The sequence below is a fragment of the Eupeodes corollae genome, chromosome 1 (genome assembly GCF_945859685.1).
Source record: "Eupeodes corollae chromosome 1, idEupCoro1.1, whole genome shotgun sequence".
In the NCBI taxonomy this organism is placed as follows: Eukaryota; Metazoa; Arthropoda; class Insecta; order Diptera; family Syrphidae; genus Eupeodes; species Eupeodes corollae.
This window is the reverse complement of record NC_079147.1, coordinates 146559634-146583471: the sequence shown is the minus strand read 5'-3', so window position 1 is coordinate 146583471 and position 23838 is coordinate 146559634. Positions and strand designations below refer to the sequence as shown.

The 23838-nt window shown below is 35.7% G+C and overlaps 1 protein-coding gene across 2 annotated transcripts in view; it reads right to left on the bottom strand.

The window, feature by feature from the left end:
* The window catches only part of LOC129942321 (furin-like protease 1), a 705779-nt gene that overhangs the window by 35445 nt on the left and 646496 nt on the right, over positions 1–23838 (bottom strand). For both annotated transcript variants that reach the window (XM_056051194.1, XM_056051193.1), the window contains exons 5-9: positions 23541–23669; positions 22601–23475; positions 22327–22500; positions 7929–8047; positions 6173–7630 (exon numbers count right to left, since the gene is read on the bottom strand). In XM_056051194.1, the coding sequence (XP_055907169.1) occupies positions 6173–7630; positions 7929–8047; positions 22327–22500; positions 22601–23475; positions 23541–23669 (2755 nt within the window). The remainder of the gene's footprint in view (positions 1–6172; positions 7631–7928; positions 8048–22326; positions 22501–22600; positions 23476–23540; positions 23670–23838) is intronic.

Here is a 23838-nt window from a genome sequence, read left to right as displayed (position 1 = left end):
TTCATTTTCTCTTTCTTTTCCTTTTACCTCATCATATTTATTTGGTTGCATATTAGGAAACTGGTCAACTGCTAAGTTGACATCTAGAGATTCTTCTGCTGCTAAGCAAATATCTTTCTCTGGACCGTAAAGCCGTTTGGCTTTTAAAGGTTGTCGAACTCTAAAAGTTAGAGGGTGGTTTGTTTTGTTTTTCAACGTTAACTTTGCCAACCATTTCTTAGAACAGTATACGTCGTCTAAGACTTCAACATTACCTAAGTTTCGTTCTAATATTTGTATGATACCACGTTTTTTATCTACGGGGATTTCAACGCAAATAATCTGCCTTGGTTCTAACTCATATTCATATGTCCTTACTATTGGTTTAAATTCCATTTTTAATTTAAAATGTCCTCTTTTAAGTTCTCCTTTCCCATAATCTACAATTATTTTGTGTTCACTAAGTATATCGTTTCCGATTATCCCGTCGAAATAATCATGAAATTTATGCAAATAAAATGTTACTACTGGGTAATCTAACCCGAATTCTTCGAATAAAGTCATTTCAACTTTTTGATTAATTGTTGTGTTACCACTAAAAGATTTTGCTACTCTAGGTTCTATATCTATAATTTTTCTCTTATTTATACCTTCTGGACTAAGTATGGAACTTGAAGATCCAGTATCTACTAACATTTTTAAATTCTTATTTTCGTTTACTTTTACTTCTACATACGGTAACGTACTTAATCCGAGGCTTCTGGCCGAAAATTTTCCTGACAATAGACCTCATTTGGTCTAAAATTTCTATTATTCTGGTTTCTATTCAAACCCCTTTGAATAGTAGATGGGTTTGGATCAACATCCATTGGTTCGCCCCCGTTAACTGTTCTCTGTTGTCCAGAATTATTATTCCTATACCTAAAAGAATTATTTTCGAAATTGTTTCTATTATTAAAATTATTGTTGAAATTGTTATTTCTATTTGAATTATTATTGTTAAAATTATTATTTCTATTCGTGTTATTATTGTAATTATTGTTTCTGTTCATGTTATTATTGTCGTTGTTTCTATTCCAAAAATCATTATTGTTATTGTTTCGGTTTTGGTAATAATTATTTGAATTTCCATTGTTGTACCTATTTTGATAGTTATTATTATTGTTATTGTTATAATTATTTCTGTTGACCCGTTGTTGGTTATTATTAAAATTTATTGTAGACGATCTACCAGCTTCTGCTAAACTAAGTGTAATTTCGTACGCTTCTTCTAAAGTGTCCGGATCTCTGGACATAACTATTGTTCTAAAAGGATCCCTTAAGCCTTTTACGAAGGTTTCCAAACCTTCTTTAATATTTCTTCGTATCATTCTATTACGTATTTCTAAATTGTCTTCGTTTTGTCTGACTCGTGCGTTAAGCGTTGTGATGATATCTAAAATATCATCGTAAAACTTAGACAAGCTACTAGTTTGTCTTATCAAACTTAATTGATTATAGAGAGTTCTTTCATCCCTGTGATCTTGAAAATGTCTATAAAGTATGTCTTTAATTCCATCCCAGGTATCTGGATTGCCGTAGAGGCGTAATCTATCTGAAGCTTTACCTTTGATCTTGTTTCTAAGAACTTGCAACCACAATTGCAATGGTGCGTTTTCTATTGTGCTCAGTGCATTCCACACCAAATTCGCGGATCTCACGAATTCTTCCAATTCTGTTGGTTTACCAGTAAATTCTGGTAAAGTTTTGAGTAGATCTGGGGTTTTTAAGAAATTCATTTTGTTTTATTTTTTTTTTGTAGGTAGGTATTCTTATTATTTATTTATCTTCTTTTATACTAGACAAACACTGTGGTAAACTGATATACTTAATACGGATTATTGCATAAAAATAATATTATATAATTTTTTTTTTTTTTTTTAATATGAACAAAAATTTGTATTTATCATAATTCTTACTTTACTTATTCATAACTGTCTGCTACTTTAAAGTTGATTGATTTACAGTTGATCTATAGCTGATTTATAGTTGATTTACAGCTGATTTAAAGTTGATTTTAGTTGATTTACAGTTGATTTACAGTTGATTTAAAGTTGATTTAAAGTTGGTCTATAGTTGATTAGATGATTTATAGTTGATTTACAGTTGATTTTTCACGTTACTGTCTTTTTTTTATTTTTTTTTTTTTTTTTTACTAGGTACTGTCAGTAGTTCTATTATTATTATTTTTTTTTTTTTTTTTTTTATAATCTCTTATTTTTTTTCTTTCTTTTTTTTTATTAGTTAGGTATTTATTATCACTAAAATTTTCCTTTCATTTTGTTTTGTCACTAACAATTTTCTTTCTTCTTTTTTTTTTTTCTAATTATTTTCACTGCTTATCGTAAAATTTCCTTTTTTTTTTTTTTTCTTATTTTTACTTCTTTAATTTATTTATTTATTCCTTCAATTTTAATTTTTTTTAATGCACTATTATTTTATTAGTATAGTAGTAAAATTTATTTTACATTTTTACTTTTTAATTTTATTTTTCACTTTTCATTATTAATATTTCTTTTTTTTTGTATTTATTTTTATTTATTTTTTTTTTATTATTATTTCCCACTTTTTATGTTAGTTTTGGTCTATTCACTTTTATTTTCGGTTTATTCACTTTTCGTTTTTCCGTTCGGTTTTAAGGAGCCCGTTTCCGACTGCGCCAGTTATGTCTTTAATTACCCGCTAAGGTAAAAAAAACCATTTATACTCCCGTCCACTCGGGAGTTTCAAATAATAAAAAACACAACACGAAATTTTTTATTTAGTCTTTTAGACTTTTTATTTAAACTTTATAAATTTTTACGCGGAGACAATTATTTCTTAATTACAGTTCTAAAGATTAATTTATTGAAGCTTCTGGTCCCTTACCGTGGGTCGGGGGAAACCATAGGCTTATACGAAGTTATGAATGAAAAAGACGACTCATCGACTGTTACAGGCTTATTTATAACCAACCGATCATCCCCATTCTAATATTCTGATATACGATCAATACATGATCTAACGGGAATGATGGTGACACAATCGATAAGATGTGCGAATCAGCACATTTATGTTTACAGCGAGTAATTGTTTATGTTACTCGCTGGGAAGAATTTTTATCTGTTTAAGATTTTTGTCACTGGTCATTGACGGAAGTTATTGTTTATATTGGACGGCGCCGATAGCTCGATGGCTATATCCGTCCATCACGTTAAGTGATATTGTAGGTATGGTGGTGGTGTATGTCTGTGACATAACTATATAATTCAGATCAGTGTTGCCACAGCGCTGGTTTTTATTTAATTCATTTATTTTATAGAGATTTCAATAAAAACTTACTTTAATTAAATAAAATAATACATTTTACAACAACGTATCTATTCTATTCTATATAAAGAGTTTTCCAATAGGGACTGGCTGATTTTGATAGCTCGTGGCGGCCATGTTTTTTTTTTAAATTCTGACTACGTCAATTGATCACCAATATCTTGTTATTTAACCCCTTTAGACTTTTTCTTGCGAGGCTTTCTTAAGACGAAGGTCCACGCGAATAAGCGGTAAACCACGGCGGTCATCAAAGATTATCGGTCGAATTTAGCCATGTTTATGAGCCAAGGTAATCGAAAACGCGGCCTATTGAATGCACGCCACCCAGAGATGCCATCTTATTGATATCTCATAAACAATAAGTTTTATTCAATATTAAAATCGACCCACCTTTAATGGAAAACCCTTTACTTAAACATTCATATATGCAAAACATAGAAAATAGAATCAAATAAAAAATCAAAAAAAAGTGTCACTCAAGAAACAGCTATTGCTTTTGCAAATGGCAGCAAATGTCAGTTCTCTTTGACATTTGTGGTGTAGCTATTAAACATACTTCAACAACACAAATTCTCATACAATAAATACAATAAATCATTGATTTTGACAATGGTCGCAAATGTCGCAAATGTCAGATCTTCTTCTGTCAGAAACTTGTGGTATAGCAATTTTATAAACGTCAACGTGACAGATTCTCATACATTACATTGAGTGGCAACCTTCTCGCCGCTAATCAGTTTTTTTTTCGATAAATTTCTACTCTATTTCTAACTAATATATATCATAAATGACGGAACAGACCTCGGCGATTGAAATACAGTACGGGAACAGACCAATTTTGTATGTTGTTATTTTTCTTCATTTGGAATGATTTAAAATCTAAATTATAAGCCGAACACGAACACATATGGTACCTGATAAAGGTAAGCTTTTATGAGAAGCTCCTCGAAATTGATTAAAATTGTCCATCTTTATTTGACGTTTCTGACGATTCTGAAAAATATTGTTAGTATGTTGTTCCTTTAAGAATGATGGTTTTTGTAGTCCATGTACTTGCCAAATGATGTATGTATGCATTATTTTAGCATACAACAAAGAAAAACACGGTAGAGTTGGCATTTGACAGCTGTCATTTTAATTTAAGCTGAATGTTTGTCATTTACTATGATCGATGACTTAACAATCGCAAAAAACATTGAAATGTATTTAAACTTACTTCAAAAGTCGTGATTCTAACGTATCTTTTTCCCAATGATAATGGTCATTAAAATCGACGAGCGACTGTACCATGAAAGGAAGGCTCAGTCGAAGATTTTCTGCAAATATAAGCGTTGCTGGTGATCTCATTAATCGATTTCCCGTCGAGACGTTCCGGTATTTTTGTTTGCACAGAGGTGAAATTATATCATTTATTTCATCACTATTGTCAATGTTCGGATGACATTGGAGAGGAAATCAAGGATTATTACGAAGGTTAGTTTCGTACGGTATTGGGTAAAGTTTTTTACGCATAAACTATAGTTACGGGCATCGGTTCTGAAGACCAACAAATCAAATAACATAAACTAAATCCCATACTCTAGAAGTTTAGGATACTAAATGTTCTCCAATTGAAATAAAAGAACTAAGGCCTGGCTGAATATTCAATTTCTTGAAGTGTGATGAGAAAAATGTCCTGAAAATTTAGTCACGAATTAAAGTCCTATAGCCGTTCCTTTATGTGGATTTCGTCATATTTTAAAGATCTTCTTGTCAATTTAAAGTCAATTCTGGTGTACCTCAAGGCAGTCACTTTGGTCCACTGCTGTTTATTTTAATTCTTAATAATTTGCCTTATGTTTCAAATAAATCTATATCGCTTATCTATGCAGGTAATATTAAAATATTTTGAATTGATAAATGCACCAAGGAGTATAAGAAGCTACAAGACACTTAAAAGTATTGTAGTAGTTTTTATTACTAAAGGTTGAGATCGCAACGTTTGAATAGAGAATCCAGTTTTTCTAACTTGAATTTGACTCAAAATTAACGTTTACTAATAACTATAATTATATTTTAAAACAGACTAACAAGCCACTGGGTTTTGTCAATATATTTTACCGAGAGTTCCGTAATCTATAAAATATTAAAATTAATTTTTTTGTTAGGCCAATTCTTGAATACAGGCGTACTATTCCGTTCAAATTCATAGAATAAAAAGTATTCAAGGTTGACTTTATTACCACTATAGTCAATGGCTTCTCTTGATAAATCTCCTACATCTTTTTGGTCACAGATAGTTTTTGCAGCTCTCCTTTACATTTTGTGTCCATCTATTCTTTGTCGATTAAGTTTCAATCGAAGTCAGGCTAGCTTAAGAAGGAATTTAACCCGTATAACTATTGATAGCAGATCGAATGGGGCTTACGGTCCTCTTTATCAATTAATCAGTAAATTTAACGTTTACATTACAATTTTCGAAAAGTAATCAATACTTCCCAACTCTATATGAATCGAGTAAAATCTGTTTAATGAATTTTAATTAAATTTTCAAATCTGTAACTATAAAATCATAACCTAAAAAGTCTAGATTCATTATTTAAAATTAAAATTGTTAACATTTTTAATTTTTTATTACAAGAAAAATCTTAAAAACACGATACAAACTAAAACAAAAATAATTGTAACTTAATTAATGGTAAAAATCCGAAATATTTAAAAGATATGTGATATCAACTAAATTAAAATTAACAAAGGATGCACCGAGAGGGGGGTGGGGGTGGTAGGATAATCATACACATAAAAAGGTTATCAAATAAAGTATCTTGCTTTGTAGCACAAAAAAAAAATGTCTATCTTTCTCTACCGTTAGTGCTTTTCCTATTTGGTAAATAAATCTTTTCACCAGGTCGTTGTGTGGCAGTACGTGCTGGTGGTGGCGGTCTTGCCAGTGGTTGTTGCTGTTGCTGCTGATGGTGACCCGATGACAGTTGCTTAGGAGTAAGTTGAAACTCCTGATGTTGTAGTTGATATCCAGCATTGTTAGTTGGTGGAGAGGACTTTTTTGAATTCTCCCGGGATGGCTTTGGATTTGCAATTGCAACGCCACTGCTTCCTCGGCCTCCAACAACACTAGACGATGAGGAGCTTCCACTAAGACCAACACCGACTGATGGATCATAGAATTGGAATTGCTTTCTATTGGGTCCCTGTCTGGTGATGGAAGATGACAGCGATAATGTCGACGTGGAGGCTGATGCCAACGATGATGATGGCGACAACAACGATGAAGAAGATAATGATGATGTTGCATCTTTTTGTCCTGGAACCAGACCCACAGCAGCAGCAGCACCCATGTACGGATGGAATTCTGGGAAAATTTGCTGAATTTTTTCATAATGTTCGAAAAGTTTTGGTATCCGGTGATTTGTCTTTTGTGGTGGCATCGACAACATTGATGATGATGATGATGCGGATGCTGTACCACCAGATGCCGATACTGCGGCAGTTTTAGATGACGTTGTTGCTATGGAACTTCCACTACCACCGTTATTGCCATTGTAGGCGTTATTATCTTTTACTTGTTTTGGGGCCTTGATTGGTAGTTTAGCAGCTGTCATCGTTTGTCCAACACCCTGAATGGACTTATCCGAGGCCGACTTGCTACTAGGCACCACAACAGCACCATTTGAATTGTAATTCGCTTGTTGGGACATTTTGGGACGTTGCGTCGAACCAGAAGTTTGTTTTGATGATGAGGATGACGATTTGCCGTTCGAAGTCGGAATGCGATAGAAATTATTTTTCGATACTGATGCCGGTGATTGTTGTTGTTGTTGCGTATTACCAGGTCGATTTGATGACTTAGAGCCTTTATTTTTACCACCTCCACCTCCGCCTCCACTCGAATTGCCATTCTTTCCATTTTTGGATTTATTTTTGGCAGAACCCAGGATTACACCATACGTAGCCGAAACTTGATGGTATTGCTGTTGTTGTTGTTTCTTGCTGCCAGGACCTAACAACACAGTGGCCGTTCCATTGGCTCCCTTCATGGAGCTAACCTTCGCATTTAGTTTACTTTGTGTGGAAAATGAATTGAAATTGGTTGCTGGCATTCGAGGATATTGGGGCGAGTAGATTTGATGGAGATTGGTTGACGTAGAAGATGATTGCGATGATGATTGAGATGATGATGATGACGAGGACGATGATGTTGTTGTGTCTTCGGACGGATTTGTGCGCATCGATATTGGGTCGTTGGGATCGATTGGAAGTGTTGTTCCATAAAATATAAGCGACCATTCTCGCAATAAGGCATGACCTACTTATTTAATAGTATATTTTGTATTTTTGATGTAACACAAAAAGATAGACAACAGTAAAACAAAAAAACATAAGAAATCATTGCAATAGTTACAAAGTTATAGAATTCATATGTTATGTTATTAGTGTTGGGACCGCCACCGTGATTTTGTTTCCAAAGAGAAAGCAGCATGAAAATTGGAAAGGTTATAAGTAATGTTAGAAAATGGTATTTCATTATTATTTACAAAGACATAATAGATTATTTTTGTTACATTGTCTGAGGACATGATTTAAAAATGCAAGTTTGAACTTACCCATATAACGTCCTTCGTTGTGAATTTCTAGTTGCCAATTACCGTGTGGAGATTCACCCCATGTGTGAACGGACATAAATGGCCATTGGCTGAATCCTGATCGGGAGACGTCATGAACTCTGCAAAATAAAATTTACAAATAATTAATACAAAATTATTTTAGTAAAAAGCTTATAGTTTTGAATTTAGATATAATATACAGAAGAACCTCAAGTCATATTATGTTACATAAAAATTGGGAAATTTTGAGAATAAACTGGTACCTGTCGGTAGGGCTCTATAAGGTTTTAATAATCTTTAATAATCGACCTGTCATTGTCAATTTATTTAGTAAGCTCAGCATTTTATGTATGTTAAAGTTCACGAAAGAGCAACTTCTTCAACTTATAAAAATTATATACCGAAATTCGGAGTCGATGATCGTAGCTTTAAGAGCCTTTATAGATAGGTAAGAACAAGTTTAATGCAAAAGATTCAGTTGATATGATACGAAAGTTGATATATAGGTTGTGTGATTTTAATACAGCAGTTAGTCAAAAGATCAATACCAGTCAATTTAAAGTTGTTCTCAAGAATTGGGCATCGGTTAGACAACATTGTGGCGTATCGTTCGTGAGGATCTTCTTTTACATAGAAAACTAAGAAGCTAAACCAAGAATTGAAGCCAATAGACTATTTAAAGCGACGCACGTAAGTTATCCGATTGAACTCTGAAGAAAATGCGTCAAGATGATAAATTTCATCGCTAAATCATCTTTAGTGACAAAGCTAATTTTGGCTCAATGAGTTCGTCAAAAAGCATTTGCTCAAAATCACTAGTTCATTAAAAAAAATTACTTTTTGATAAGGTTTGCATTCAGGAGGCGCCATTACAATAACGATCATGACGTTACTGGAACAGCAAGCGTTTTCGCGCAATGTTTGTAGATTATTATTTTTAGACCGAAATAGAAGGTGTGGACTTGGATGGCATGTGTTTTCAACAGAATGCCACACACCTTACTATCAATAAATTGAAATGGAAGGTTGATGAGTGTGTTATCTCAAAAAACAGGCTGGTTGATTGGGCGGTCTCGTTCATGCGATTTAAAGACTCCAGAAATTTTCATTGAACATTGGTTATTGCCAACAAGCCGACGACGAGACGTTGGAAAGGCTCAGAGCGAACAAATATGTGGCAACAATCAATTTATGTGTTTCTTTTTTATTACAAATAAAAAATATATAATTGCTAAAACTGTCGAAAAATCATTTCTGATATCGAAGTTTATTTGTAGTTTTACTACTGTTTATTTGTAGTTTTACTACTATTTTTTGTTGGAAAACCAACAGCGCTCGTTTCGATGCGGTTTTGTCATTGGAGCCAGACTTAGCCAAGAAGTCTTGAGCTGTTCATCGAGCTCTTAGACAAAACGTATGAGCAGTGTCCTAGCTACGATATTAAAATTTTCCGGGCGATTTTAATGCCAAGCTAGGAAGGGAAGAAATCTTTTGGGAAATAATTGGGAAAAACAGCCGGCACGACAGCACTTCGGAAAACGGATTCAGGCTCATAGATTTTGCTGAGGGGCGAAACGTCATGGTAGCCAGTACGCGTTTTCCACATCTCAAAATCCACAAAGGAACTACCGTCAACCAGATTGACCATATTGCGATCGACGCCAGAGACGCTTCCAATATCATTGATGTCCGAACTTTCCGAGAAGCTAACCTCGACTCGGACCACTACCTTGCTGTAGACAAGGTAGCACTTACGGTTTCCAGCCGCCTCTGATATGCTGGGTTTCAAGAAACTACCAACAAGGAACCCCTGGTTTGATGAGGAATGTTGGCAAGTAAATGCAGCCAAACAACAGGCACGCAAAGCGGATCTGTATAAAAGGACGAGAGCTGCTCATGAGCTCTATAAGCAGAAAAAACGAGAGGAACACCGACTTCTCAGAAGGAAAAAAGAGAGGCCATACAAAGCGTGCGGTCGAAGATGGTGAGAGGTTCCAAACTGGAAATGAAGTTCGAAAGTTTTATGAACAGTTGAAACGAAATTCACAGGTACATAAACCTAGAACCCAAGGCTGCATAGACGAAAGTGGAAACATCATAGTGGAAGCACAGTCAATACTGAGGATATGGAATGACCACTTCTGCATACTGTATATAACGGCGACGACGAACTTAATTCTGCTGTCAGGCAGGATGATCCATTTAACATAGACGATGAAAGCCAACAATACCGTCCTCCCGACTTAGACGAAGTAAAGTCTAAAGGCTGAAATCTCCTAAAAAATCTTCTAAAATCTACCGAATAAAAAATCTTCTCTGCCGTATTATGTGAACGTCTAAAACCCATCGTCAACAACCTGATAGGTTCTTATCAGTGTGGTTTTAGACCAGGAGAGTCCACAGTCGATCAAATATTCACATTACGGCAGATCCTAGAAAAAACTCAAGAACACCAAATCGAGCAGAGCTCACACGTCACAACTAAAGGCACTATCTTTCAAAAGTCTGCCCAATTACTAACATATGCTGATTACATTGACATAATCGGAAGAACTCAGCGTGATGTCAATGGGGCTTTTGTGAGTATTGAGCCAGAGGCGGCAAAAATGGGTTTAACGGTAATTGAGGGCAAAGCAAAGTACATGCTGTCGTCAAGAAACGACACCAACATCTTGTTCAAAACTTCACCATCGACAGACGTAACTTTGAGGTAGTCAAGAACATCGTCTACCTAGGTTCCTAGCGCTGCGATAAAACGAAGAATAACTCTTGCTAACCGCTGTTTCTTTGGACTAAGAAAGCGATTTAGTGGTAAATTCCTCTCTCTAAACACCAAAGTGTCGCTATATAAGACCCTTATCATTCCCGTCCTGCTATACGGTGCAGAACTATGACAAAAGTGCATGAAAGCACCTTGGGTCGGTTCGAGGGAAAAGTTCTTCGTGTGATCTACGGCCCCGTATGCAGCGAAGGGGAGTGGAGGAGAATATGGAACGACACGAGCTGTACGGGAGGTAAAGCGACATAGACTTAGCCAGAAGGGTAAAAGTCCAACGACTAAGATGGCTGGTTCACGTAGAGGGCATGAAAACCAATGCTCCGGCCCGGAAAGTCTTCGAATCCACACCCACAGGACAACGCAGTAGAGGAAGATCCCGGATTTATTTTGTATTATTTAACTACAATACCTTTTCAAAAGAATTTTTATTGTTTTAAATGTTAAATTTCATTGAAAAATGGCTTCGTAAATTATTATGAACGAATTAAGGACAACAAATTAAATAATCTGATGATTTGTGGCACCCGTGAAACAAATGTAATTCCAGAATTGTGGAAGCACAATCAAACTGTTGTTGTATTTAGTATTCAGACTCTATTAATGTTCTAGGCCCGGTTGATTGAAGACGCTAGCGTTAGTGATTCGTGCGATATTTGGGGTCAACCAAAACTTCCATGTCTTTTAAATTGCTCTAGTATAAAAACCATCAATTCACTTTTTGGAAAGTCCTTTCTGTATTTTTCGATATTATTATCTATAAAACCAAATTTGTTCAAAGTCGATATCTCTACTGATTCTTCTGATAAGGCCGACGAAAAATGGTACCCGAACGTACGAACGAATTATTTTATACAATTGCAAGGAAATTTCTATAAGAACCTTTTTTTCACTATCAGACTTTTGATATTTACCTTTGATTAATTTTTTGAATAGCTTAAATTTTCCAACCAATTTTAATATTACCGTCTGAGAAACTGCTTTAGCTTTGCGAATTATGACTGCAAAATTATTGCATTTTTCTGGTGTATTTTAACAAAATCAATGCGTTTTTAAGGCTTGTAAAACATTAAAACTTCATAAGTAACATCTATCCAAATGGAAGCTATTAAAATAAAACCTCTGGTTGGACAACTCTCTATTTCAGGCACCAAAGAAATTAAAGTTTTCGAAGGCTTAAAAGATTTTTAAAATTAAGAGAACAAAAAGAATCCAGTTTAATATTATTTTGTAAACCCTTTTTAAAGAAAAAGGCTTAAAAAGCAATTGCACAAAACACATAGTTGTGTTTGGTGTTTGGTGAATTGTTGCACAGATTCATTCCGAACGACAAACACATGTCCACATGTTGTCACCATTTCGTACATATTTCAAAACAATTCCCTAGACAAATGGCTGGCGCACATTTCCTGTGAAAGTGGGAGGCTGCTTGTTGTTACTGTTACTGTTATTGTTATTTTTGTTCTAAGTACAAGGAGTTAAGGGTTGATATTCATACCATCGTCGCATCAGAACCGTTTGCCTTGAACCACATATCGTTGGTTGGTCGTTGTCTCGACAGAATTTCGTTTATGGTCGTTTTGGAATTGTATCCTAACGTTTTGGTATTTCCATAGAATTTCCGCATGTTCCATGGTGTACATATATATGTAAACATAAGTGGAAGAATTTCTCCTTTAAAACCGATTCGAATTTGTTTGCTCTTGAAAATAATAGAGATTCCAACCAAATGGCGGCGATAGATATGTATGCGATGGTAAAAATGGTTTTGACCAGCTCTCTTGACAGTAACGAAAATTGATCGAATAGAATAATTGGGCGGAACGTGGGTGTTCTTCTTTAGAATTTCTAAACAAATTTTTAGAAATATTTCAAATTCGCATCCATGATAAGGAATTTATTTTTTGGCGTTTATCGTGATTTATCAGTGTTACTTATGGTGGTGCAGACATGCAACCAAAAACTGTCCCATGGGCAGAGAACAGAAAGCGAAATGTGTTAATTGTCAAGGCAATCATCCTGCAAGTTACAGAGGATGTCCAGTAGCAAAAAAGTTCCAAGACACAAAAAGAAAAAACAAAACTGGGAACAAGTTTAGAAACTCAACCAACACAAAACCAGTAGTTGAAAGCAAAAAAGTAACGGTCGATAACATTACTAAAAATCAACCGGGAAAAGCAATTGCACTAAGCAAAAGTGATGAAAATAAATCCTATTCCCAGATTGTAAAAAATGTGCGGAAGAATGAGGAAACTTCTATAAAAGAAATGCTGGAACTCATCCTGAAAAGGATTGACCAACAAGATTTAAACATAAAACAGCTAAGCGAAGAAGTCGCTCTTAAAAAACAATGATGGACAGAACCCTCAAAATCGCAACATGGAATGCAAACGGTCTCTTACAGCATGTTTCAGAACTAAACATCTTTTTAGACATAGAGCATATAGACATTTGTTTGGTGTCCGAAACCCACCTCGCTATTGAACAAAATCTTGATAATAAATTACCAAACTATACATGTTATCACGCTCCGCACCCAGCTGACAAAGCTAGGGGAGGATCAGCAATACTTATAAAAAAGTGCTTAACACACTTTGAAGAACCAAAGTTTACTAAAGAAAACATGCAAGTAACAACAATTAGTATTGGTATAAAAAAGAAAGAATTCAAAATAGCAGCTATATACTGCCCTCCGAGGCGCTCTCCAACTGAAGAAGACTATGCAGAACTCCTACATTTGTTAGGACATAACTTCCTTGTTGGTGGCGACTTCAATGCTAAACACACCCAATGGGGATCTAGGCTCATAACAACAAAAGGTAAACGGCTATACCAAGCAGGCCGAAAATACAACTGCGAATTTTATTCTTCTGGTTCGCCAACATATTGGCCATCTGATCCTAACAAAATACCAGACCTTATAGACTTTTTCGTAGTTAAAGGTATTAAACGAAATCATATAAGTGTCGAAGGTAATTATGATTTATCATCAGATCATACTCCAGTAATTTTATCACTGAGCGAAACAGAAATAATAGAAAAAAGTAATCCCAAGCTCGTGAATAACAGAACAAACTGGAACGAATTCAGAGACAAACTTGAAAATTTTATAAACCTAAGATCCCCTATGCAAACAATTGAACAAATTGATCATGAAGTAGAACAATTTATTGCTGATGTGCAGCAGGCTGCAGAAGAAAGTACTCAAACTATTTCGAATGCGAGAGAAAAAGAAATAAAATATCCTATCGAAATAAAGGAGTTGATATTGGAAAAAAGAAGAGCTAGAAGAAAATGGCAATCCACGAGATTCCCAGATGATAAGGTAGTTTTTAACCGTCTTAACAACGAATTAAAAAAAAGAATCTGTGAGTTTAAAAATGATTCATTAAGTAGATTCCTGAAAAGTCTGACGACGGATGCTTCTACAGAATACTCCTTATGGAAAGCAACTAAGCGCCTAAAAAGACCTCAGACACAAAACCCGCCGATAAAATCTCAAGATGGTAAATGGATCGGAAACCCGAAACAAAAGGCTGATCTCTTTGCTGAACATCTCGCGAATGTTTTCAAGCCATTCCCAGCAAGCACAGCTACAGATCCCTTACAGTTTGTTGACAGAAACGACGAATGTGAAATACCTTTTGTCACGCTCAAAGAAGTAAGAAGCATGTGTCAACATAAGCTGTCAAACAAAAAATCACCAGGGTACGATCTTATAACTGCTCAGGTTCTGAAAGAAATGCCTCCTATAGCCTTCAAGAAACTCCAATTTATAATAAACGCATGCCTTAAACTAAGATATGTGCCACATCATTGGAAAATTGCGGAAGTCATTGTTATACCTAAACAAGGTAAGCCACCAACAGAAGTTACATCTTACAGACCAATATCGCTTATACCAATCATGGCAAAAGTTTTTGAAAAACTGCTACTTAAAAGGCTTAACAAAATAATTGAAGAAAGAAGACTAATTCCGAGCCATCAGTTTGGATTTAGAAATAAACATTCCACGATAGACCAAGTGCATTGAATTACGGATGTTGTGGAAAAGGCACTTGAAGAAAAACAAGTATGCTCGTCTGTATTCTTAGATGTTGCTCAAGCTTTTGACAAGGTTTGGCACTTGGGACTTGAGTACAAACTGCATAGGGACTTCCCCAGGCAGTACTACGAAATACTGAAATCCTACATTACGAACCGACTCTTTAGAGTACGGTACGACCAAAATTACTCGGAACTTAAGAAAATTGAAGCCGGTGTACCACAAGGAAGTGTCCTAGGACCAACCCTGTATCTGTTATATACAAGGGATATTCCAGTGGACATCAACGCTATCATGGCCACCTTTGCTGATGATACTGCAATATTGGTGCCAGATAAATCCGTTACGAAGGCTACACAAAAATTGCAAAATGCAGTCGATAAAGTTAGTGATTGGACGCACAAATGGCGTATCAAATTAAACGAAACAAAATCGACGCATATAAACTTTACAAACAAAAACATAAACAATGTTCCAATTTTTATAAACAGTACAGAAGTACCTTACTCCAATACCGCCAAATACCTTGGAATGAATTTGGATGCAAAGCTTAGATGGAAAGAACACATCAAAAAGAAAAGAGAAGAACTAAACTTGAAGTACAGAAAAATGTATTGGTTAATAGGAAAGAACTCTGACCTATCTATCCAGAACAAACTAATGTTATATAAGCAAGTATTGAAACCCGTTTGGACATATGGCATCCAACTATGGGGCTGTACAAAGAAAACAAATGCTGAACCCATCCAAAAATTCCAAAGCAAGGTCCTTCGTGGAATAATAAATGCCCCTTGGTATATAAGAAATAGCGATCTACATCGTGACCTTCAAATTGAAATGGTTACAGAAGTGGTTAAAAAACACGCTGTATCACACAATAAGCGGCTGCAAAGTCATACTAACTCTGAAATGGAGACCGTATTAAATGTACGAGACAATGTTCGGAGATTAAGAAGAACCAAGCCTCATGAGCTGATGGGCTAAAAGCTACGGGAAAGTGTTATAACCTTAAACTTCCCCCAATGCGATTTTAAAAATTAAGAAATAAAAATCATTTGTCGATCTTTCATAGATTGGTCCTGATTCACCGGTGGTTTTAGTGCGGTAAGAGTCCCACACTACTCGGTACCGATTCTTACCGAGTGTCTTTTGAAGATTTCCATCGGATATAAAAAAAAAAAAAAAAAAAAAAAAAAACTTATGGTGGACATCTTCCGGCTTCTTTTATAAATGATATGTCCTTTTGGAATTGACATGTGCATTCCACTCAAAATCATGACAAACAGTCCATCCAGAAGTCTTTGAAATTTGAAGTGAGAATACTCTAATGGATAATACGCTTCTTCAGACGCACGTTATCGCTGTTATGGAGCAGAGTATCGAAGTTTATCACGCGGCACGGTAGTGCACAGCTATATTCGGGCTGATGTATAAGTTAAAAGTAAAACTCCTAAGTGCTGTAGAATAATGATATTCAATAGAGTGACAGGGGGCGTAATTTACGCCCACTTTCATAAACGTAATTTGAGTTAAAATTAACAATTCTAAGTGTAATAGAACACTTAAATAAGGCAGAATAAAAGGAGTCCACGTGCATTCAAAAACAAACATCAAAATTATGAGGTTACCCACCAAGGGGCGTAGTATCCGCCTATTTTTCTTGCACTTGCACTACATCTGATTCTTGTAGAATGATGAAATTCAACGAAGTGGAGTGACGTTTTTTAAATGAGGCATTAAAACGTTTGAGAATATACCTCCAGGGGGTGTGATATCCTCCCACATCTCATATAAATGTTATCATTTACTAGGGACATTTCTGATGTTTGTGTATCCTCTACTGCGCTGTCCTGTGGGTGCGGATTCGAAGATTTTTCGGGCCGGAGTATTGGTTTCCATGCTCTCCACTTCACCCAGCTATCTTAGTCGTTGGACTTTTCCCCTTCTGATCACACGAAGAACTTTCCTCTCGAAACGACCCAAGGTGCTTTCATCCGCTTTTGTCATAGTACATGCTCCTGCACCGTATAGCAGGACGGGGATGATGAGGGTCTTATATAGCGACACTTTGGTCCTTCGAGAGAGGACTTTACCACTTAATTGCTTTTTTAGTCCAAAGAAGCAGCGGTTAGCAAGAGTTATTCTTCGTTTGATCGATGGTGACGTTTTGACTGAGAGTCTTTTCTTGACGCCAGCATATACTTTGTTTTGCCCTTTGTTTTCTGCCCCTGCCTCAATACTCACAAAAGCCCTATTGACTTCACGCTGAGTTCTTCCGATTATGTCAATGTCATCAGCATATGCTAGTTATTGGACAGACTTTTGAAAGATAGTGCCTCTAGTGTTGAGGTTTGAGCTCTGCATTATTCTTTCTATCACGATGTTAAAAAAACCGCATGACAGCGCATCACCTTGTCTAAAACCTTTTTTGACATCGAAAGGTTCTGTTAAGTTGTTTCCAACCTTATGGAACAGCGTAAATTCTCCATTGTCAGGTCATATTGGACAAACGGACGAGTTTGGTAGGGATGCCAAAACTAGACATAGCTCTATATAGTTCGTCCCTGTAGATGTTGTCATATGCGGCCTTAACATCGATGAAAAGATGGTGGGTGTAGGTTTGGTGTTCTTGGGTTTCTTCCAGGTTCTGCCGTAATGTGAATATTTGATCGACTGTGGACTTTCTTGGTCTAAAACCACACTGATAAGGACCATGTTGTTGACGATTTTCGGTAAACACTTGTTTAAAAACGTTTGAAGAGATTTCAATCAATCAATTCACATGAATTTTAAAACAGCTGGACTATTTTGTGTGGGGGTTATGAAAAACCGCTTTTTCTATGCAGGTTAGCATAAGAGAATATTCGAAGCATTTTTTAAGGGCATACTTGCCCGATTGTTGCACCAAAAAATGGTTGAAAATCGGGCCTCTCGGGTAATCGTTTTAAAAAAAGGCAAACCTTTATCTTTAAAGTAAAGCTAAATTCTTGGAAGAATTAAATTCAATTCTGTGAGTTTTATTTCTTCTGGAACTTTTTCGTTTGGTGTCAAAAAGACTATTTTCTTTGAATTATAAATCAGAATCGATAACGTCTTTGGTTTCTTCGGTATTTTGAATAACCAAAACCATTCGAATCGAAATATGAGAAAATGAATATATGTAAATAATCCCACGACAAGAATAAAACTCATATCCTCACAAAATGTAAAAGGTCATGGTTCCTCGAAAATTAGAAATGAAAATTCTAAAAAATTTAGTGTGTTCAAATCATCATTATTATTTCAAATTTCCATTCGATTTGAATTTCAACGAACTTCTTCTAAGAGTATTTCTACAAAGGTAAGTAGGTAGGTAAGGTACCTTGCGTACCAACCTAACCTTTAGTTGCTTTTTTTTTTAATTATGTAAAAACTTGAGAAAAGTAAAATGAATGCATCCAAAGGCATGCAGCAGCAGCAGTTTCATATTTTTTTCCAGGGTTTTCTTTTGCATCATTAATTAATAAAACTTATTTTCTTCCCATGCTTCTGGAAAGTTTTTCTTTTGAAATGTAAATTAAAAGGAAACATGTTAATGGTTCGTTGAACAATTTCTACTCTTTTTTCTACTTTAAGTCTTTTGACATACAGAAAAATAAAATTGAAAATCTTTTAGTTGGGTTATGTCAAGGAGTAAAAAGAGCTGCCCTTGTTTTTTGAAAAATACAAAAATAAAACAAAGAAATAAACGAGACAACCTAAACAAATCTAAAAAACACGCGAGGATATTATTTATCGTTATCGCAATTCGCAAGTATCGACCCTGGGGGTGGTTTCGAATGGAAATTGGCAAAGTGACAACAATTGAAGCAAACAAAAAGGATATAATTTAAAGGGAGGCGATATAAATACATAATACGATTTGGTCGTCCGATATCAAAAAATTCATTGAAACACCTTTTTGCCCAACCATCACAAAACATTCATCCAGAAACAGGAATTTCGATATTTATACTTCATTCGGTTTTGAGTGCCTATTACCGATACCAATGATTCGTATTATTTCTTTTTATTTTATTTTCTCTGTCTCTGGTAATTTCTAAGAATCACGTGTATGGGATCTTGATTTTGACGAGACCTGATAAATTTGATTTGAAGGTGGAATAATCGAATTAGAGTTTTATATATGTATAAGTGGCAGGATTTTGTTCCAGTCCTTGATACAATAGTATATTCTGTCTGCAGCTCTTCGGCTTTGGGAATCATTATTTTTAGATTGTTTTCTTTTTATTGATAGTTGGGGTAATAAAATGGAAATGAAATATAGTAAAAGAGAAGAGGAACTTTTTATGTTGATATCAATCGGGAATTTATGAGGTGCTTGTTAAGGTGGAAAGTTATGCTAGGTACCATAAATGAGCAACCATAAAGGTTTTTATTTATGTTCCTAGAAAATATCTTCAAGTACGTAAAATAAATAATAATAAAATATACTAGATACTTCTGAGATATAAGTGTATTCCTCCTCCTATCTCTTCAATTAGCCCGAAAAAGATGAGTGTTTATAAATGTTTCCAATATTCAATTCATACCGCGTTTTAAAGTTCATGTTCTATCAGACTTCACTAAAAGAATTGTTTCCCATTATTTCAAGGTACACAATTCTTCTTGACTTCGCTTTTCTGGGCAGACAGCACCCGAAGGAAAGTGTGTTGGAAGTCTTTGCTGAGTTAAATCAAATAACTCAGCTTGTCAACGAGCCAACTCCGATTCCTTACGTTGCGGGTCAATTCGCCAACACCCTAGAAGGGTTTCTTAATAAATACATAAATTCACAAAAACAGTGTATTAACACCTTTAGGCACATGAGACCATTGTTTCATGTCTGCAAATTTGTCCTGCCAAATAAACCCAGTTAAAGAAAAAACTCCTCTGAGAACCGGCGATGGCAATATGAGAAAGCTAAATTATGAAGTTCTTAACGACTTTTTCAGGAAATTTAACTTATCACTATGTTTCCCCGATAGTGACGTGGAATCCAGTGTAGATATGATTAAAAAATTATTTCTTTTTCTTCTAATATGTGAATCAAATTCAACCAACCGGCCCGTGCCTTTTGATATTTTTTTTTTTTTAATAATAAGCACACACTCAATTGGATATTACTACCCTTATTATGCAAAGGAACAGTGTGAGCACTAGGAAGAGGAGAGAGGGTTTAAGAGGAGATGTCGGCGAAGTAAATATATACATATAAGCGAAGTAAATATACTTATGATAATATTATCAAATATCAATTTAAATGCTCTAAGCTCAATATTATCAAAGAGGCTTAAGTAAGTTGCAAGAGCACTAGCCCAGAGATGGGAGTTATACTCAAGCTTTGGACGTATATAAGTCTTGTAGATAACAGCTAGATCAGTGTGAAACATTTATTGCATCGCCTAAGGAAACCCAAACACCATGCGGCGTTTTTGGCGACATCGCGTATGTGATCGTTCCACAAGAGGTGGTTGGTACACACACATACCGTGAATATCGAGATGTTCAGTCTCATTGATGCAAGTGCCATCCATGGATAATTTCAAGGGGATATATCTCGCTTTAACGATACAAGACAGCATTGGGTTTTCGAAGCATTAAATTCGACGCGGTTTTTTAATCCCCATTGTACAATGCTGTTTAGGTGGGAATTTAATGAGCTTATCATATTTTGTCGTTGCAGTTCCACCTCCGACGAAGAGGGATGTGAGTCTGAAAAGCTAAGAGTACTATCGTCAGCGAAACAATGTATTGGATTAGATGTGGCAGACAGGAGATCATTTATAAAAATGAGAAAGAGTGTTGGAGATAGAACAGACCCCTGGGGCACACCAGCATTTATTTTATGAACTTGAATTAATTCAATACTATTAAATCCGAAAGGTAATTACTAATCCAATGAAGCGGGGATTCATGGAAAACGAAAGCACGCATTTTCGATAAGAGAGCCTGATGCCAAACACTATAAAATGCTTTTGAAAAGCGATTTTTAAAGCGATGTAAAGATTTGGTCCACTGTTCGGTGAGATGAACCATGCGATCACCAGTGAACATACTTCTTCGAAAGCCGTACTGACGGTCATTAAGAAGCTTCCGATCTTCGAGATATTTCTTAAGCTGATAATTAATCATTAAGATTCGCCTTTTTTGGGGATGGGCTGGACAAATGCGGTTTTCCATCCTCTCGGAACGAGACCAGAGAAGTAGGACAGATAAAATAGCTTACGCAGTGATTTTGCCAATGAATGTCGTCCACATCAATGTCCTCTAAAATCTGCCAATCAAAAATTATTAGTCAAAGCTTGGTTTTGTAATCTCTAATCGTAAGAGCTCCACCCAAATGCGGCAATAAGCTTCTAACAACGTAACGTCCAGGGTGAACATTAGCCTCATCACTGAAGACGATTTTGCAATGGATATCCCGACCATTATAGTTGTATATCAAAGACCTTGAGTTTTAATCTGAACTGAACTTTAAAAGGTCTGATGGAGACCTTACTTTTTTATGCACAATAGGAAATAAAGACATTACGTTTGTGGAACACTTCATTCGAAAAATCTAAGAGAAAAAGAGTTTCAACATTTTTATATCACATTTTTAAAATTTCATTGCGTTTTAGACGCGTGTACTGTGTAGCTTTCCATTTTAAAAATGGAGTACTTGTTAATTGTCAAATGCTTAAAGATGACATCTGAATATTCAAAATAAAACTAAGAACATATTAAAAGACAATTTAAATCGATGCTCCATATTGAATACCAGTTAACTATAATATAGAACTTCATTACTGCTCAAGCCCTAATTTTAAAGAAACCAATTGGCTTTTCAACTGAAATTTCCAGTGAACACAGTTGTAAAAACAAAACTTTGTTAAAATTATTTATGAGAACAGAAATTCAATTACATTGTTGGTAGTTGGCGTGAATGAGGGTTCCATTACAAAAAACAAAATCTTCAACAACATATTTTGAAGTTTTTATACTTAAAATATTTGTGCTCGAACATAAACAAAATGCAAAAAAGGTATCTACAAGTTAATAAATTACATTTATTTTTTATAGTTCCACCAACGTATGACCTTTTTTTGTTTAAATAAACTTTATTCTTATTTACAATTCATTCAAAAGTAGAGCGTTTTTGAAACGTGTTATGGTGATGATAAAAAATATACTTTCCCAGACATCATGACGACTGTTTTTGTGTTTGTCTTCTTACAAATATTCAGAAGGACTACAAGTAGGGACGGATGAAGGAAACATGTAGCAAGGCAGGACTACACCAACGCACGTAATAAATCAAAAATTAAATTTCATAATCTGTAAGTATAACCAACTCCCAAAGAACGCAACGTCCCAACTTCTGAAACCTACTGCTATTCTCACGTATTGCTCGTTTACCAAAAAATAAATATATATATAATCCTCTGTTGCGGACGGACGAGGCACGACGACGACGAGGTTTTTTCATCACCATATAAAGCTCTAAAGCTCTAGTCCTTATTTTTAAACTTAAACAAGAAGTAGAAGTAGAACAAGAACAACAACATGAAACTTACCTCGATGTCAGAAGTGTCACTTTGGTGCCAGCTGGTGATTTCAAATAAAGTTGTATGTCTCCTCGACGATGGGATGTCAGTGTAATTTTCGCTTGTACATGCTCTAAATAATTCACAGATAAGCAATGCTTTACCGTTAGCTGCAAAGTAATATAACCCCTGGCTGGAATGATCCTTAAATAGTAATAATACAAAAAAAAAAAATATTAAAAAATCAGAAAACCAATCAAAAATATATTAAAGGCATCAGACACATGTACTGAGCACAACTTACTTGTCTACGTGTGGTGCATTGATTTCACACCTCTGCTGTTCTGGCACAGTCTTCCAAGTACGTGCAAGTTGAACCATTGCAGCGGCGTCCATTAATCCATAACCGAATGAGTGGCTTATGCGGCGACCCACTCCATTCTTGGACCATGTTGAATCCTTTAGATTCGCTGGCTTAGCTGTTCGAACAACTATATGCTGGAGATCTCGCCACGTTAGATTTGTATTCGATTCGAGAACTAAGGCGGCGATACCAGCAGCCAAAGGCGCCGATGCTGATGTTCCTGTATGAGAAACCGTGCAGGAATGATGTAAGTCTGTTGTCACAACCTGTTTTTCACTCTGTCCACCACTACTGTATGTTGTGGCGAGAGTTGAACTACACTTCTCCGAATACCATGGCACATGGCCCTCCTCTGTGGCACTTGATATCGATAGTGTCCAAATGGAGTTCGTATAGCCATCACAGTTACAATTATCCAATTCACGACCTCCATTACCAGATGCCCAAATGAAAATGCTTCCCTTGCCATTTCGACCTTTTGTCACACCTTCGATGAAGGCACGCGACGCAAGTTCGCCAGGACCGTCTACAGTCTTTCCATCGTCGTCGGGACCCCAGGACGCACTGTAGATGTCAATATGCTGCGGATTCAAGCTCAACGAACGAGCTTCGACGGCATCCGTTACATCGCCATCTAACATCCGCACCCCACCGACACTAGCGCCATAGGCAATCCCGACGGCACAAATTGAATTATTGGCAGTGGCAGCAACTTCACCAGCACAACGTGTTCCATGGCGATTGGAATCCGTCATATCGTAGTGAGGCATTGGATCTGTATCGTGACCATTAACGTCGTATGACGCTAGGGGATCCTAAAAACAAAAATAATTAATATAATAACTAAAATTGTAAGCCAATAATATTAAATTGAACTTACAAAATTTGATTCGATGTCGGGATGGTCAGATTCTAGACCATCATCAAGAATTGTCACAACCACACCTTTCCCCGTGATGCCTTCCTTCCATGCTGGTATCACATTCATATCCAGACCACCACCACGATTCTAAGAAATATACAAATATTTATCATAACCAAGTATTCAAATGCAAATAACGGGTGTTTTTTCTTTAGACAAGTGGTTTTCAATCTGACAATTTTTAAGAGTAATTTTTTTTGAGATTTTTGCATTTTATTTCTTCTTGAAGACACCATGTCTTAACAAAAATAAAACA